The 15,608-nt window shown below is 46.6% G+C and overlaps 1 protein-coding gene and 1 pseudogene across 1 annotated transcript; one reads left to right on the plus strand and one right to left on the minus strand.

The window, feature by feature from the left end:
* Positions 1 to 1,629: 1,629 nt before the first annotated feature.
* LOC105707770 (ATP synthase subunit d, mitochondrial-like) lies at positions 1,630 to 2,182 on the minus strand (annotated as a pseudogene).
* Positions 2,183 to 6,968: 4,786 nt separating this feature from the next.
* On the plus strand, positions 6,969 to 14,851 carry RRM2 (ribonucleotide reductase regulatory subunit M2). The gene is made up of 10 exons (XM_012438866.3): positions 6,969 to 7,082; positions 7,172 to 7,246; positions 7,545 to 7,688; positions 7,820 to 7,936; positions 8,842 to 8,975; positions 10,717 to 10,811; positions 10,940 to 11,073; positions 12,380 to 12,484; positions 12,570 to 12,683; positions 12,763 to 14,851. Exons 1-10 carry the CDS (start codon positions 6,984 to 6,986, stop codon positions 12,913 to 12,915), a joined length of 1,170 nt encoding a protein of 389 aa, XP_012294289.2. The 5' UTR covers positions 6,969 to 6,983; the 3' UTR covers positions 12,916 to 14,851.
* The last annotated feature ends 757 nt before the right edge of the window (positions 14,852 to 15,608 follow it).

Below are 15,608 nucleotides of genomic sequence, written 5' to 3' on the forward strand. Positions count from 1 at the left end.
CCAAATCATATAGAGCCCCTGTAAATCAATCAGAAAGTGAAAAATGACCTAATCAATAAGTGGACAAAGCCCAGGCACAGTGGCTCAGGCTTGTAATCTCAGCGCCTTGGGAGGCTGAGGCTAGAGGATCACTTGAGGCCAAGAGTTCAAGACCAGCCTGGGACCCATAATGAGACCCTGTCTCTATAATAAAAAAATTAGCCAGGCAATGGTGGTGGCATGCACCTGTAGTCCTAGCCACTTGGGAGGCTGAGGCAAGAGGATTGCTTAAACCCAGGGGTTCAAGGTTCCAGTGAGCAATTATTGTGCCACTGCATTCCAGACTGGGTGACAGAGCAAGCCTATTTCTTTAAAAAAGAGAGAGAGAGAGAGAGATGTGACAGACTAAGAATTTTAAAATAAGAATAACAAACATACTGAAATCTGTGGATTCTAAATTCTAAGAGTTAAAAGCACATAGTTGCATTCTTATTTTTATTTATTTATTTTGAGATAGCATCCTGCTCTGTTGCCCAGGTTGGGATGCAGTGATGTGATCATGGCTCACTGCTGCTTCAACCTCCTGGGCTCAAGCAATCCTCCTGCCTCAGCCTCCTGAAAAGCTGGGACCACAGGTGTGTGCCACCACAATCAGCTAATTTTTTATTTTTCAGAGACAGGGTCTGACTATATCGCCTAGGCTGGTGTTGAACTTCTGGGCTCAAGCCATCCTCCCACCTCAGCCTCCCAAAGTGCTGGGATTACAGCTGTGAGCCACCATGCCCATCCAGTTGTCATTTTAAAGGGCTAATATTTGCAACAAGATTAAGATTACATCCCCTGTAACTACTTAATGTATGGTGAAAAGTTTAAACGTCAGTTTAATTCTTATTTCTTTATTTTAGTTTTAGAGACAGGGGTCTTGCTGGTTGCAAATGCCTGGTTTCAAGCAATTCTCCTTCCTCAGCCTCTGGAGTAGCTGGGAACATAAGGTTGTGCCACTGTGCCTGGCTAAAGGTCACTTTAAATGTGTGCAAATGGGCACATCACTTTTCAACACCGGTTTGGAGGTTATCTGAGCACAAAGCAAATCACTGCTCCCAAAGGCTCTGCACTGGGCTGGCTGCCTCATCCTCATCCTCACCATCCCCTGAAAATGGCCTCTCAGTTGCTGGAGCTCTCCAGTGCAAATGCTCTAGACACTTATGATGTGGTGACACATCAACATCAAACAGCTCCATCTGGTTGTCCAACCAGCTTCCTGCTTAACCATTTCCTGCCAACTTCTGAGCGAGCGACATGTAAACTAAACAAAGTTGAACTGGGCTGCTCCTGAGACTTGTGGTTGTGGCGCTGCTGTGCTACGTTAAGAATGTTGAACTGGGCGCTGCTGTGCTGTGCTACGTTAAGAACGTTGAGCTGGGCGCTGCTGTGCTGTGCTACGTTAAGAACGTTGAGCTGGGCTCAAAGGCTCATGCCTGTCATCCCAGCACTTTGGGAGGCCGAGGTAGAAGGATCGCTTGAGCCCAGGAGTTTGAGACCAGCTTGGGCAATATAGTGAGACCTCATCTACACACACACACACACACACACACACACACACAACAAACAAAAACAATGTAATTTGCAGTTCATATATATATATTTTTGTATGATTACTTTTATTTTTAATGTCCAGAATGTGTAATATAAGGGCCAGAGCCTCCTCCTGGACTCAATTTTATAAATTCTCGATTGGTTGGTGAGGCCAATAGGGATACTTTTGCTTGTCCAATTCGGTTTCTGGGAAAGCTTCATTCAAGTCCTCAATGGTTATCTGTTCAAATGGAATTAAGTTCTTATACTTCTCCATCTGTTTCTCATATTCTACAACCCTGGCCTTTGAGAGAGACACCCACTCAGCACAAGACTTCGCATCTTTTTCTTCAGCATCCACCAGGGCAGTATATGGATCCTCTGGGATAGGAACCTTCAGGGCATTAAACTTCTTCTCAAAGTCATCCACCAAGCCTGCCTTGGCCACATGGGCCTTGTAGTAAGCCCAGTCAATAGATGGTGGATTCTCAGGTAAAGCAGCCAACCTGGACGTGAGGATCTCATTCCAGGATTTCAGGGAATTAGCAATGGCCTTTTGGTTTTGGGGTATGATCTCCCAAAAAGCTATCCAGTCAATGGTTTTTAGAGCAAGTTATCACCCAGCCATCTTGGGATCCATCCACATCAGCAAGTAACGGAAGTGGATCCCATATTTATTTATTTATTTTTTTTTTTGAGACAGTGTCTTGCTCTGTCACCAGGCACCAGGCTGGAGTGCAATGGCGCGATCTCGGCTGACTGCAACCTCTGCCTCCCAGGTTCAAGCAATTCTCCTGCCTCAGCTTCCTGAGCAGCTGGGACCACAGGCGTGCGCGCCAGCACACTCAGCTAATTTTTGTATTTTTTAGTAGAGATGGGGTTTCACCATGGTCTCGATCTCTTGACCTTGTGATCCGCCCGCCTCGGCCTCCCAAAGTGGTGGGATTACAGGCGTGAGCCACCACGCCTGGCCTGCAGTTCATATTAAAACAAAGTTTTTGAGAGTCTGGAATTCTGGAGTTAGTCAGACCTGGGTTCAAATCCTAGCTGTAGGGCCGGGTGTGGTGGCTCATGCCTGTAATCTCAGCACTTTGGGAAGCCAAGGTGGGCGGATCACGAGATCAAGAGATCAAGACCATCCTGGCCAACATGATGAAACCCCGTCTCTACTAAAAATACAAAAATTAGCTGGGTGTGGTGGTGCATCTGTGTAGTCCCAGCTACTTGGGAGGCTGAGGCAGAATTACTTGAACCTGGGAGGCAGAGGTTGCAGTGGAGATCATGCCACTGCACTCCATCCTGGTGACAGAGCCAGACTCCATCTCAAACAAACAAACAAACAAATCCTATCTATATTATCACCTAAGATGTCTTCTTGCCAATAACTTTTAACTTAAGTCTAATAAAGCCTTCTTCTTCTTTTTTTTTTTTTTTTGAGACGGAGTTTTGTTCTTGTTGCCCAGGTAGGAGTTCAATGGTGTGATCTCAGCTCATTGCAAACTCCGCCTCGCAGGTTCAAACGATTCTCCTGCCTTAGCCTCCCAAGTAGTGGGAATTACAAGCGTCTGCCAGCACATCCGGCTAATTTTTGTATTTTTAGTAGAGATGGGGTTTCCCTATGTTGGCCAGGCTGCTCTCAGACTTCTGACCTCAGGTGATCTGCCTGCCTCAGCCTCCCAAGGTGCTGGGATTACAGGCGTGAGCCACCGAGCAGGGCCTAATAATAAAGCCTTTTGACCTACTTCCAGTGTAGAGTACAGGGGTCAGGAAAACAAGTTAATTGACACGATGAATAAACAATCAGGCAAGTGTAGAATGTGGGACATTCTACAAGAAAACTGGCCTGCACTTCAAAGTCAATGTCGTGGGGAAAAGAAGTGGAGGAGCTTTACTAAGAGACTGAAGAGACACATAATAACCAAATGCAATGCATGTACTGAATTAGATCCTGTACGAAAAAAAAATCCAAAAAAAACTATGAGACATTTTTGAAACAAGTGGAAAAACAGGAATATGGACTGGATATTAGGTGACATCGCAGAATTATTTTAGCTTTCTGAGGTGTAAGTGTGGTATTGTGGTGATGGTAGAGAGTGTCCTTATTTTTAGGAGCTGAAACATTTGAGGGGAGTCATGATATCTATCCCTCACTTTCAAATGATCCATAAGAAAGCATAAGCTTCACATACCCACAGAGGGTATTTGCTTTATTTGCTGGAGGCAAATTTGGCAAAATGGAAACAGCTGTGGAACCTGAGGTGGTGGGTGTACACTAGAAATCTTTCCATTATTCTGCATGTTGAAAACAATCATAATAAAAAGTTAGGGTAGAAACGTTCTGCTGTGTGACCTTGGGCAGTTTCCTTGCCTCTCAGGCCTTCATTTCCCTACTGGTGAAACAAGGTTAAAAATACCAATCCCGGTGGGTCGGTGCTCATGCTTGTAATCTGAGCATTTGGGGAGGCCAAGGCTGGTGGATGGCTTGAGCCCCGGAGTTCAAGACCAGCCTGGGTAACATACTGAGAACCCATCTCTACAAAAAATTTAATAATTAGCCTGGCGTAGTGGTGCATGCCTGTAGTCCCAGCTACTTGGGAGGCTGAGGTGGGAGGATGGCTTAAGCTTGAAAAGTCGAGGCTGTAGTGAACTATGATCGAGCCACCAGCCTGGGCAACAGAGCGAGACCCTGTCTCAAAACAAAAAACACAAACCAGCCTCACATGATCCAAGCGCCCAGATGGCGCTTGGTGGGTGCTGCAGTCTTTATTATTATTATGACCACCCTCAGCATGGCGTCTGGTACACAGGGAATGCTCAGCTCCCCGGGCCGCGGTTTTTCCACCTTAATGGTGGATAGGTAGGAACAGCCTTTTGGAACCCGCGCTAACCTTGGCCAGGGACCTGCAAACCTGCCCAGGCAGGGCCTGTAGATCGGAGCGCGCGCAGCGGAAACGGGGCGGGGCGCCCGAGGCTGGGAACGCAGAGGAGCCTTCCGAGGGGCGGGGCGGAGCCTCCCGTGCGGACCAATGGTGGAGTAGATGCCGATGTCAAAACGCGCGCTCAAGTGGCTCCTGCCAGGAATCCCGGCGCTTAGGGAGGCGGAGGAGGTAGGATCGCCTGGGGCCAGCAGTTTCAGACCAGCCTGGGCAGTCTAAAGCAGTCTCCTCTGTTTACTTAAACAAAACCAATAAAACGAGCACCGAGGGAAAATGGAGTAAATCCCGGAGCTATCAGCAGCCCTGCGCTTGCAGCGGGCGCCCTCCCGGGAGTGGCTGCACCGCCTGGCACCCCCAGGGGCGGAACAGCCAGCATCGCCGCGTGGCCCTGGGCGCCACCACCTCCTCCGCAGTGGGGCAAAGATGCCGGACCTGGGGGGAGGAGGGCCACGCCAAGATGACGCAGGCTCAGCGCGGGAAGGGAGGTTGGCGATATCACCCGGCCTCTAACACGTACGCATCTTTCCACTACTTCTACAGTGGTTATGTTATTAACGTGGCCAGGAACTAAACTATAAATGAAGCCACCTCTGGCTGCTTCAGTTACAGTAAGTATAACAGGAGCAAAAAAGCACAGAGCGCCCCAGGGCAGCCGAAACGAGGGCTTTGGATGTTGATTATGGGAAATTGAAATCTGACTTGGGTATGAAATGACACCAGCAAATTATAATTTTGTTAGATAATGGCTTTATCAGCCATAAAATTATCAATAAAAATACCAGTTTCCAGGAGACGGATGCTTTAGTGTGTTGGGGTGAAACTGGCATTGTCTGCGAGTTGCTTTAAACAAATGATGCTACGTCAAAGTTTTAGTTGTGGCTTTGTGTAAGGAATGTGATGCTCACTACGCATCCCCGCAACACAAGAATACTTTGAATACAAGTCTGTAGTAATTTTGATTAATGGGAAAAACAGCTAGGTGGTGAGGGTACCAGCCCCACCCCACCCTCTATAAAGTATCTTATCTAGAAAAGGCTTTGTAAAAAAAGTCCAGAGTCTCTCTAAATAACAGCCCGAGTGCAGCTGTTGAAGCTTTCTCAGGTTAATGATTTCTTTCTTGGATCATAAAGTTTCTTTCTCCTCCTTTATTTTTGGCATTTTGCCCATTGCAGGGCCTGGCAAATCAGAAAGCCAGTGAGTAGTATACTAATTCCTAGTTCTAAAAATCATTCTGTGAGCTTTCTCCCAGGAGTTTTTGCCCACTTTGTAATTAAAACAACTTTTTTCTTTTTTTTTAATGGCGGGGCAGGTGGTCTCACTATGTTGCCCAGGCTGGTCTCTAGCTCGTGGCCTCAAACAGTCCTCCCGCTTGAGCCACCCAAAGTGCTGGGATTACAGGCGTGAGTCACCGCGCCCAGCCATTTTGCAGCTCTTAAAGCGAAGGTGACAATATGGGACAGGCGCCTGACAGGAGACAGGATTTCAGTGGAAAACTGCACCATGGGCCTCCTCTCCGTGTCCTGGAGTTTGAAGGTTTACAAAGGACTGCACATTTTTCATGAGTCATCTCAACGAACACGCTTCTCACTGCATTAACACCCCACGCGGTGGGTACTGTTATGAGTCCCATTTCACCCACGGGGACACCGAATCTGTAAGAAGCCTGGTCGCTTATCCCATTCACAGCAAAAGGAGTCGCGGGGCTCAGCGACCCTAACTTTTAGGCTGTAGGGTCCTCGCCGACCACCCCGCCAAAGTGTCAGGCCTCGGGGCCCTTGCACCCCCACCCTGGGACACGGATCGAAAGGGTCGCAGCAACGCCTCCCCTGCAACTGGGAGCGTTTTCCAGGCCTTTGCACCAACCTCGTTCGCTAAGCCCCCCGTCCGGCCGCCACCGGGCTGGGAGGAGGCACTTTTGGGAGGCGGGGCCAGGGCCCGGGATACTCTCGCGCCGGCGGGCTCCAATCGCTGCGCCTCACGCAACCCCAAACGGTTCCCTGGCGAACTGGGGCCCGCGCGCGCCAAGGCCTCCGAGACCCTCAGGGGCTGAGACCCTGGTCCCGTGGGACCCGCGGGGGCCCAGGCGGCAGAGCCCTCGACTCAGCCAGCGGATGGGGGGGTATCCCGGGAGGTCCCGGGGGCGTCCCCGGGGGTCTCCGGAAGGCGCCGGCGGAGGCTCCCGCGCAGCGCTTGAAAATTGCGCGCGGCCCCACGGCCAGCCTAGGTAGGGGCAAAGCGCAGCCAATGGGAAGGGTCGGGGCACCGCCTAGCCAATGGGAAGGGCCGGGACCCTTGCCAGAGGTAGACCCAGGCCCAACTGGTCAAAGGCAAGGCGGAGCCAATGGGAAGGGCGAAAGCACCGCACAGCCAATGGGAAGAGCTGGGAGTGCGCGGCGCGGGAGATTTAAAGGCGGCTGGGTCGGGGTGCTGCCCGTGCACCCCTTCCCAGCCGCCCGACCCCGACTGCCAGCTCTCCTTCGTCGCGCCGCCACCATGCTCTCCGTCCGCGTCCCGCTCGCGCCCATCACGGACCCGCAGCAGCTGCAGCTCTCGCCGCTGAAGGGGCTCAGCCTGGTCGACAAGGAGAACACGGTGAGCGCGCGGGGCGGGCGCTGCGGGCGGGGAAGGGAGGCAGGGAAGGCGAGGCCGGCCGCCCCTCACTCACACGCGTCTCCCCGCAGCCCCCGGCCCTGAACGGGACCCGCGTCCTGGCCAGCAAGACCGCGAGGAGGATCTTCCAGGAGCCCGCGGAGCCGGTGAGTGGCGCGCGTGGGGCAGAGGGGCCGGGGGCGCCCTTGAGCGTCTTGGCGCCAAAGCTGCATTGTTTCCTCAGCTGTTCCCACTCCCGCCCCGGCTCCTTTCCCGCCAGGGCGGCCCGTTTCCCCGTTCGGACGTGCGCCCCCTGCTGTGAGCCACGGAGCGCGACGGGACAGCCACGTTTCCTTCCACATGGGGCCCCACGAAATTGCCACCAGTGGAACGGACTTGGCCCAGAAAAGCGACGGTTTCATGAGGTTCGCCGGTACTTCAGTGTTTTATTTTCTTCCCCAACAGAAAACGAGAGCAGCCGCCCCCGGCGTGGGGGATGAGCCGCTGCTGAGAGAAAACCCGCGCCGCTTTGTCATTTTCCCCATCGAGTACCACGATATCTGGCAGATGTATAAGAAGGCGGAGGCCTCCTTCTGGACCGCCGAGGAGGTAAGCGGAGGACCCTCGGAAATGCACTTGGAGGTTCGGGTCGGCGAGCGGGGCTGACTGGGGAGCGCCCGGCGTGAGTCCTGCAGGCTCCGCTCTTCCTTCGTGCTGAAGTTGTGACTACCGAACCGCAGGTGGACCTGTCCAAGGACATTCGGCACTGGGAATCCCTGAAGCCCGAGGAGAGATACTTTATATCCCACGTTCTGGCTTTCTTTGCAGCAAGCGATGGCATAGTAAATGAAAACTTGGTGAGTTTCCAGAACAAAATCTTTCATTCACTTGACCACCTGAGGTCGGACCTGTGCGCTCTCTTTGTCTCTCTTTGTCTCTCTTTGTCTTGTAAGTCCAACATTTTCCACGCTGAGTGCGTAGGTGTGTGTAAGCTGGTTTTTATATTACATGGCATTTCCTGTTTTTAACACACTTTGCATTTCTTTCTTCCGCATGGTATTTTCCTGACTCTAGAGAAACTGAGGCCATGTTAAGTGGTAGTAATAGGCTGACTCCCTGTGGCCACCACATCTGCTCCCGCCTTTTTTTTTTTTTTTTTTAAATAAAAACGGAGTCTCACTCACCCAGGCTGGAGTGCAGTGGCGCGATCTTGGCTCACTGCAACCTCTGCCTCCTGCGTTCAAGCGATTCTCCTGCCTCAGCCTCCTGAGAAGCTGAGACTACAGACGTGCACCACCACGCTTGGCTAATTTTTGTATTTTTAGTAGAGACGGGGTTTTACCGTATTGGCCAGGATGTTCTCAAGCTCCCGACCTCAGGTAATCCGCCTGCCTTGCCTCCCAGAGTGCTGGGATTACAGGCGTGAGCCGCCACGCCCGGCCCTGCTCCTTCCTTTTGGTGGCTTTGCTGTTTTAATAGTAATTTGATTGTATCTCTTATTGTGAATAGATCTTTCTTGACATAAATTAGGAAATAATTGAGCGCTCACAGAAATCTTATTTTATATGTTTCTATTTCCTGATCTGTAAATTGAGCATATAATATAAAATATCACACTTTATCACAGAATTGTGAAGAATTGGATGAAATATATATAGAAAGAAATCTTATAATGGTACCGAATGTGATGCTACCACTATCCATTGACAAGAGTTGCTGCCGCTAGTTTTTTCCTAAGCTTGACTTTGCGTTTTGCCACTAGGTGGAGCGATTTAGCCAAGAAGTTCAGATTACAGAAGCCCGCTGTTTCTATGGCTTCCAAATTGCCATGGAAAACATACATTCTGAAATGTATAGTCTGCTTATTGACACTTACATAAAAGATCCCAACGAAAGGTGAGTATTCAAGTGGTATGCCAAGATTTTTAGGACTCTTTTAATTGTTGATTTATGACAAAGTTTTAGTTCATCTAGGGATAAAAATGACTCCAGAATGACTAAGCAGACAGTTATAGACATTTCCAGCACCCGTGGTCATATCTGCTCTTAGCAAGGGGCCTAAATTCACTTTATTATTCACGTAGAGTTGTGAAGGTGCTCCACTTTTAGAGTTGGATGCCTCCCAATCTAAAGCCTTCTTTTGAAGGAATTCCTACATGTTGGGTAAGACAAACTAAAACCTATGTCTGACCATCTTTGGTCATTTGGTAAATTTGTTGAGAAACTAGAATGTGGGGCTGCAGCGGGATGAAGGGCGGGAAGGACTTCCTGCTGAGAAGTTGCAGTACACTACAGGCAAATAAGAGGAGTTACACAGGCAGAGGCAGCAGTGAGCCCTGAGATTGATTTAGGCATGCAGCAGTTTGGCTGAATAAAGGTAGCATAAGGTCTGTTTTATGTTTTGGAGATTGATTGGAGGCGATGGGTTAGAAACGGGCTGTTGGAGTAGTCTAGACACTAAGGTCAGCTTTAGGGACTGGAGCCTCTGTATGGAGAAGTGGCGAAGCTGAAACCTAATGTGGCTGTTGTAAAATTAGAAGTGCATGAACAGGAAAGTGGTAACTTGAAAGGACTGAGGAAACTTGTTCTGGGTGAAGAGATTTGAATATGTTTATATAGGTGGAAATTGAGAAAAGAAGGCAAAGATTAGGGGTACGATTGGGGGCAAATGACCAGAAGGAGAACGGGTGGGATCAGGAAGTTCTGCTGGGGAAGCCTCAAAAGCAAGGGAGAGGCAGACCCAGGTCTCAAAGAGAAGGACAGTGAGATGGAAAGAGAATAAAAGGCAGCCGGATGTGGTAGTGTGAGCTGGTAGTCCCAGCCACTTGGCACAGTGAGGCAGAAGGATGGCTTGAGCCCAGGAGTTTGGTTTTAACATGAGCTATGATTATCTCACTGCACTCTAGCCTGGGCAACAGAGTGAGACCCTCATCCCTTAAATAAATAAATAGAAATGAAAGCTGCCCAATGTCTGGTGACCTTGGCTTCAGAACACAAGGTCATCTGGGTAGGAACAGGCTGGGAAATCAGTAGCCTCTCAAGGTGGGCACCAGAATAAAGGGAGGCAGAGGAGGGTGGTAAGGGAGACCCACTTACTGTAATACCCGTGGATTTACTTTGCTGACCTGGGACTGACAGTATAGGACAGAATTTTAGTAGGAAACAATCTTAGTTTATTGGTTTAATTATTTTATGATAGAGATGTGGCAATTGGGGCCAAATAATGCACCCAATGATATTCTGATAATAGCATGGCAGTTAGTATCTTATGGTTCTTTAAATTTAAATTTTATGGTTCGTCACATGGAACTATGATCTGGACTTGAATTAATAAAGGCAACAAATGTCCCTGCTGTACTGAACCACGTTTTACTGTTTGTAGACCCTGAAGCTCCATATGAACTACAGAATACCCACGTTTGTATTAATGTAAATCAAATGTTGAGACTTTTAAAAGAACACTGGAGGGAAAAGCTGACCAGTAAAAATAAAACATTTTGATGTGGGTTCTTCCTTTGGGAAGAGACTCAGCAAATACTTGAATTTGGCCTTTGTCCCAGAGCTCTTATCTAGCAGCTGGTAATCGGGGGTCTTTTACTGTAATGCTTCAGTTGCTGATGCTGTGTGTGCCTACTAGGGAATTTCTCTTCAATGCCATTGAAACGATGCCTTGTGTCAAGAAGAAGGCAGATTGGGCTTTGCGCTGGATTGGGGACAAAGAGGCTACCTATGGTAAGGAGACCCTTGCCCCTACTTCAACCTGAGCTTTATTTTCCATGTAATGTTACTGGATTGTTGACCCTTCCTATGAATACCAACAGTTACTCACTAGAATCATATTGCTGTGAACTCTTAAATAGGTGAACGGGTCGTAGCCTTTGCTGCAGTGGAAGGCATCTTCTTTTCTGGTTCTTTTGCATCCATATTCTGGCTCAAGAAACGAGGACTGATGCCTGGCCTCACATTTTCTAATGAACTTATTAGCAGAGATGAGGTGAGTCTAAATCAAATCATAGGGTAACCTGAGCCCCAAACATAACTCGGGCATGCTCTGGTGTTTACTGATGGGGACCTGAGATACTAGATGGCATATATCCATATTTAATGTGTGAGTTCAACCATGCACGTACTTGACAAAAGAAGGAAATACTTTAATTTACTGAAATTATTTCACTTGTATTCTCTATAATACATTAGTACATATGTATTGCCTTATAGGCTTTGAATGCATAAAAAAGTACGTTTGTTTTTTGGGGGGATGGAATCTTGCTCTGTCGCCCAGGCTGGAGTACAGTGGTGCTATCTTGGCTCACTGCAGTCTCCGCCTTGCGGGTTCAAGTGATTCTCCTGCCTCAGCCTCCCAAGTAGCTGGGATTACAGGTGCCTATCACCATGCTGGGCTAATTTTTGTATTTTTGTAGAGATGGGATTTCACTACATTGGCCAGGCTGGTCTCGAACTCCTGACCTCAGGTGATCCTCCCGCCTTGGCCTCCCAAACTGCTGGGATTACAGGCATGAGCCACTGCACCTGGCCAAAACTACAAATTCTTGATGGGATTGGGATTTTAAGGGATGTTTTATTATTTTTGCCTGGTATTGTATGTGCTCCCCTTTTCCATAAATGTTCATAGTAGCCATTATGTTTCTCCTGTTTGATCTAGAAATTACCTCTCTACTTCAGTGTTAGCATCTCAATGGAATGAGTATACATTTTGGTCTAGCGTATGTCTTTGATTAAGTCACATTTGAAAAGGAAGAAGCATCTTACTTGGAGTCCAGTGAGCAAATCAAACTTGGTTGGTCTTACCTTATAGGAAGACCTTCCTTACTGGATTGGGAGATAAGTTGTAAAGCTTGGGGTTTAATGCGCTCACTTGCAAACTTGATTTACTTGAAATTGCATACAAATTTCCTGTACATATAAAAACTAACCTTATCACTGAGTTTTGCCTTTCCTGTTGGTAGTAGTGGCAAAATAAGTGTTCATGGCTGTAGAAAGAATATTTTGAGTGAAGCTCTGACTCCTCCTTTGCCACCACACAGAGCAGAGCAAGAAATAGACCTTGCCTGTTTTAACTAGGTGTCAACTTTGAGGGCCTTAAGTGGGACTGAGCTTGTCTTGGTGACATCAGCAGAAGAGAAGCCAGTAGTTAGTCATCTTCCCTTTGAGAGTTCAAGTGCTCTCAATATGAGCATGTTGGATAAGGAGAATGCAGAAAAGGATAAAGGAATTTCATATTCTATGTTAATGACAGAAGTCTTCTGGCTTTAGTGATCTTGAACTTTTCTTTTTTCTAGGGTTTACACTGTGATTTTGCTTGCCTGATGTTCAAACACCTAGTACACAAACCATCAGAGGAGAGAGTAAGAGAAATAATTATCAATGCTGTTCGGATAGAACAGGTAAGTGGGTGATGAAAGGGGTCACTCAAGCTTGCTAGGAAATGTCTGCTTTAGTTGTATTCAGAAGCTGTATTTTGGTTCCTAGGAGTTCCTCACTGAGGCCTTGCCTGTGAAGCTCATTGGGATGAACTGCACTCTAATGAAGCAATACATTGAGTTTGTGGCAGACAGACTTATGCTGGAACTGGGTTTTAGCAAGGTAAAGTATTGTTTACATAGCCTTCTGCTCGTTTTGAAACTGGTGCTCTGTATTTATATCTTGATGTGAACCTTTTCAGGTTTTCAGAGTAGAGAATCCATTTGACTTTATGGAGAATATTTCACTGGAAGGAAAGACTAACTTCTTTGAGAAGAGAGTAGGCGAGTATCAGAGGATGGGAGTGATGTCAAGTCCAACAGAGAATTCTTTTACCTTGGATGCTGACTTCTAAATGAACTGAAGATGTGCCTTTATTTTGCTGATTTTTTTTTCCATCTCTTAAGAAAATCAGCTAAAGTGTTATCAGCTAGCTACACCATGCCTTGTCGATAATGTTCATTAACAGCATCTTTAAAACTGTGTAGCTACCTCACAACCAGTCCTGTTTGTTTATAATGCTGGTGCTATCACCTTTTGCTAGCAGGCTGGCTGGCTGTGACTTGCCATAGCAGTGACAGTGGCAGCCTTCCTGGCTTTAAAGTGAGGGGTGACCTTCTAGTGAGCTTGACACAGCAGGATTAAACATTTCATTTAACCAGCACAGGCAGTTGAAAGATGCAGCCTCACTGCTTCAATGCAGATTTTAATGTTTACTTAAATCTAAAACTGGCACTTTACAAACATTGTTTGTACTCAAAAGATGATAATAGCTTGATTTATTTGGTTTCTATACCAAATACAAAGCATTCTCCTGACCACTAACAGGAGCCAATTCACAATTCACTAAGGGACTAAAGTAAGTTAAACTTGTATAGGCTAAGCATGTTAATCAATTAAAATATTCATTAACCAACTTTAAAGTCAATACTGTGTATAGCTAGATATTAGTCTGTTGGTGCCAGATACAAGACGGGTTGTGTGTTTCTCCTGTGGCTTGGATAGTGTTCTGGGATTCTCTGCCCCATCTGAGTAGAGTGTTGTGGGATCAAGGAATCTCTCAGGGCAAGGAGCCTCTTAAGTTAAATCCCTAGAAATTTAGGCATGATCTGGGCCTTCATATGGGTGAGAAGCCGTTTCATTTTATTTCTCACTGTAGTTTCCCCAACTTGTAGTTGAAAAGATTCTTTTTTTTTTTTTTTTTTGAGATGGAGTTTCGCTCTTGTTACCCAGGCTGGAGTGCAATGGCATGATCTCGGCTCACCGCAACCTCTGCCTCCTGGGTTCAAGCGATTCTCCTGCCTCAGCCTCCCAAGTAGCTGGGACTACAGGTGTATGCCACCATGCCCAGCTAATTTTTGTATTTTTAGTAGAGGCGGGGTTTCACCTTGTTGACCAGGATGGTCTCGATCTCTTGACCTTGTGATCCACCCGCCTCGGCCTCCCAAAGGATAAGATTCTTGAAGAGTTTTCATATGTGGGAGCTAAGGTGGTATTGTAAAATTTCAAGTCATCCTTAAGCAAAATGACCCACCTAAGATCTTGCTCCTGTTAAGTGGCAAAATTGTTGTTTATTCTAGTTTTGTTTGTATGTAAGTAGGTTGTGTGAGTTAATTCATTTATATTTACTATGGTTTTTAAATTAGAAATTTTTTAATTATGTATGTCCTTTTAGATTTTGCCTGTAGTTCATACTTTGAAATAATTGCCCAGTGTCTTATTCTAGCATTGTCTAAATCTGACCATCATCTAGGGGAATCTTAAACTTCAGTAGGAAACCATGAGTTATAAATACAGTTTCCATTCAAATATTCATTTCAGAAGGAAACAAATATTCTTAATAGGACTACTTTGAATTAATCTGCCTTTATGTTTGAGAGAAAAGAAAATCTGTCTTTATGTTTAGGAGAAGCCCTGAGTTATTAATACAGTTTCCATTCAAATATTAATTTCAGAAGGAAACAAACAAATATTCTTAATTACTTTATTCTTAACTACTTTGAATTAATCTGCCTTTATGTTTGGGAGACAAAAGCTGAAACATTGCTTGAAAGATGATGCAAGGTAAATGTTGACCTTTTGTCCCCATTTGTTAATTGTATTTACTATTTGAACATTGTTGTATTTTGTTGTTAGTTTTCATCATTTATTGTATAGTCAATTTTTAAATCTCTGTATACCTTTCCCTAGCTTTTAAGTTATTGTTACCTAAAGTTAAGGAATCCAAATTATATACCCCTTATACTTATATAACATTAAAATAAAGAAAGGCTTTGCCTTGCATTGTGGGATACAGGCAGAAGTTAGAATCGGGTTTTAGGATTCTGTCTCATTAGCTGAATAATGTGTCCCTCTGTCTATAAAAGCCCCTTCCTGACTTGGAATCCTACCCACTTTCATAAAGCCTTTTAGAATTCCTGACACCCATCCGTCCCCAGATGAACCAATTATTATTCCTTGTACCTCACACGCCACTGCCATTCAGTTCATTGAACAAACAGCAGCTCTCTCAGGTGCCATGTTCCACCTGCATTTTAATTCAGGAAGATGGGTCCTGAGCCAGAGGGGAGGCCCTTCTTTCTGGATCTCGGGTTTACTCCTAGAGAGGAAAACTGATGGATGAGTAGATTGTGTTGGGCAGGGATGGGAGCAGCAGAGAATTCTAAGGTGGGTGGGAGTGGTTGGGAGAGGCCTCATGGGGGAGACGATGTATCCTTGGAGGGGGACTGGGACTAGTGTTTGAAGTGCTGCTTCTGACTCCTGCTTTCTCATTAAGATTCCTTCCCCCTTCCCGTGCTGCTCTATAAGAGAAAGTTGTCTTTGAGGACACACGTTTTTACCTATCTCTAATTTCTAAGCACAAGGCCTTCAAGGGTCAGGTATTTAAGTGACTGATGCATGAGGAAATAAATGAATTGGAACTGAAGTATTTTGAGATGGATGGTAACTTGCGTAAAGGTGTGTTCTGTGTCCCAGAGGACCCTGGTAGAGAGCTTTGCCTTTGCACCTACAGGTGTTCAGTGAAGGTCATTTGATTTGTAATGTCAG

This window comes from Aotus nancymaae, unplaced genomic scaffold (genome assembly GCF_030222135.1).
Source record: "Aotus nancymaae isolate 86718 unplaced genomic scaffold, 86718_ANA_hifiasm-v0.15.2.pri h1tg000057l, whole genome shotgun sequence".
NCBI lineage: Eukaryota > Metazoa > Chordata > Mammalia > Primates > Aotidae > Aotus > Aotus nancymaae.

Bases quoted from the DNA above. Each gene is read 5' to 3' on its own strand.
- RRM2 (XM_012438866.3), top strand. From the start codon at position 6,984: ATGCTCTCCGTCCGCGTCCCGCTCGCGCCCATCACGGACCCGCAGCAG. The intron at 7,247-7,544 runs GTGAGTGGCGCG...CTTCCCCAACAG, and splicing joins TCCAGGAGCCCGCGGAGCCG to AAAACGAGAGCAGCCGCCCC. The intron at 8,976-10,716 runs GTGAGTATTCAA...TGTGCCTACTAG, and splicing joins ATAAAAGATCCCAACGAAAG to GGAATTTCTCTTCAATGCCA.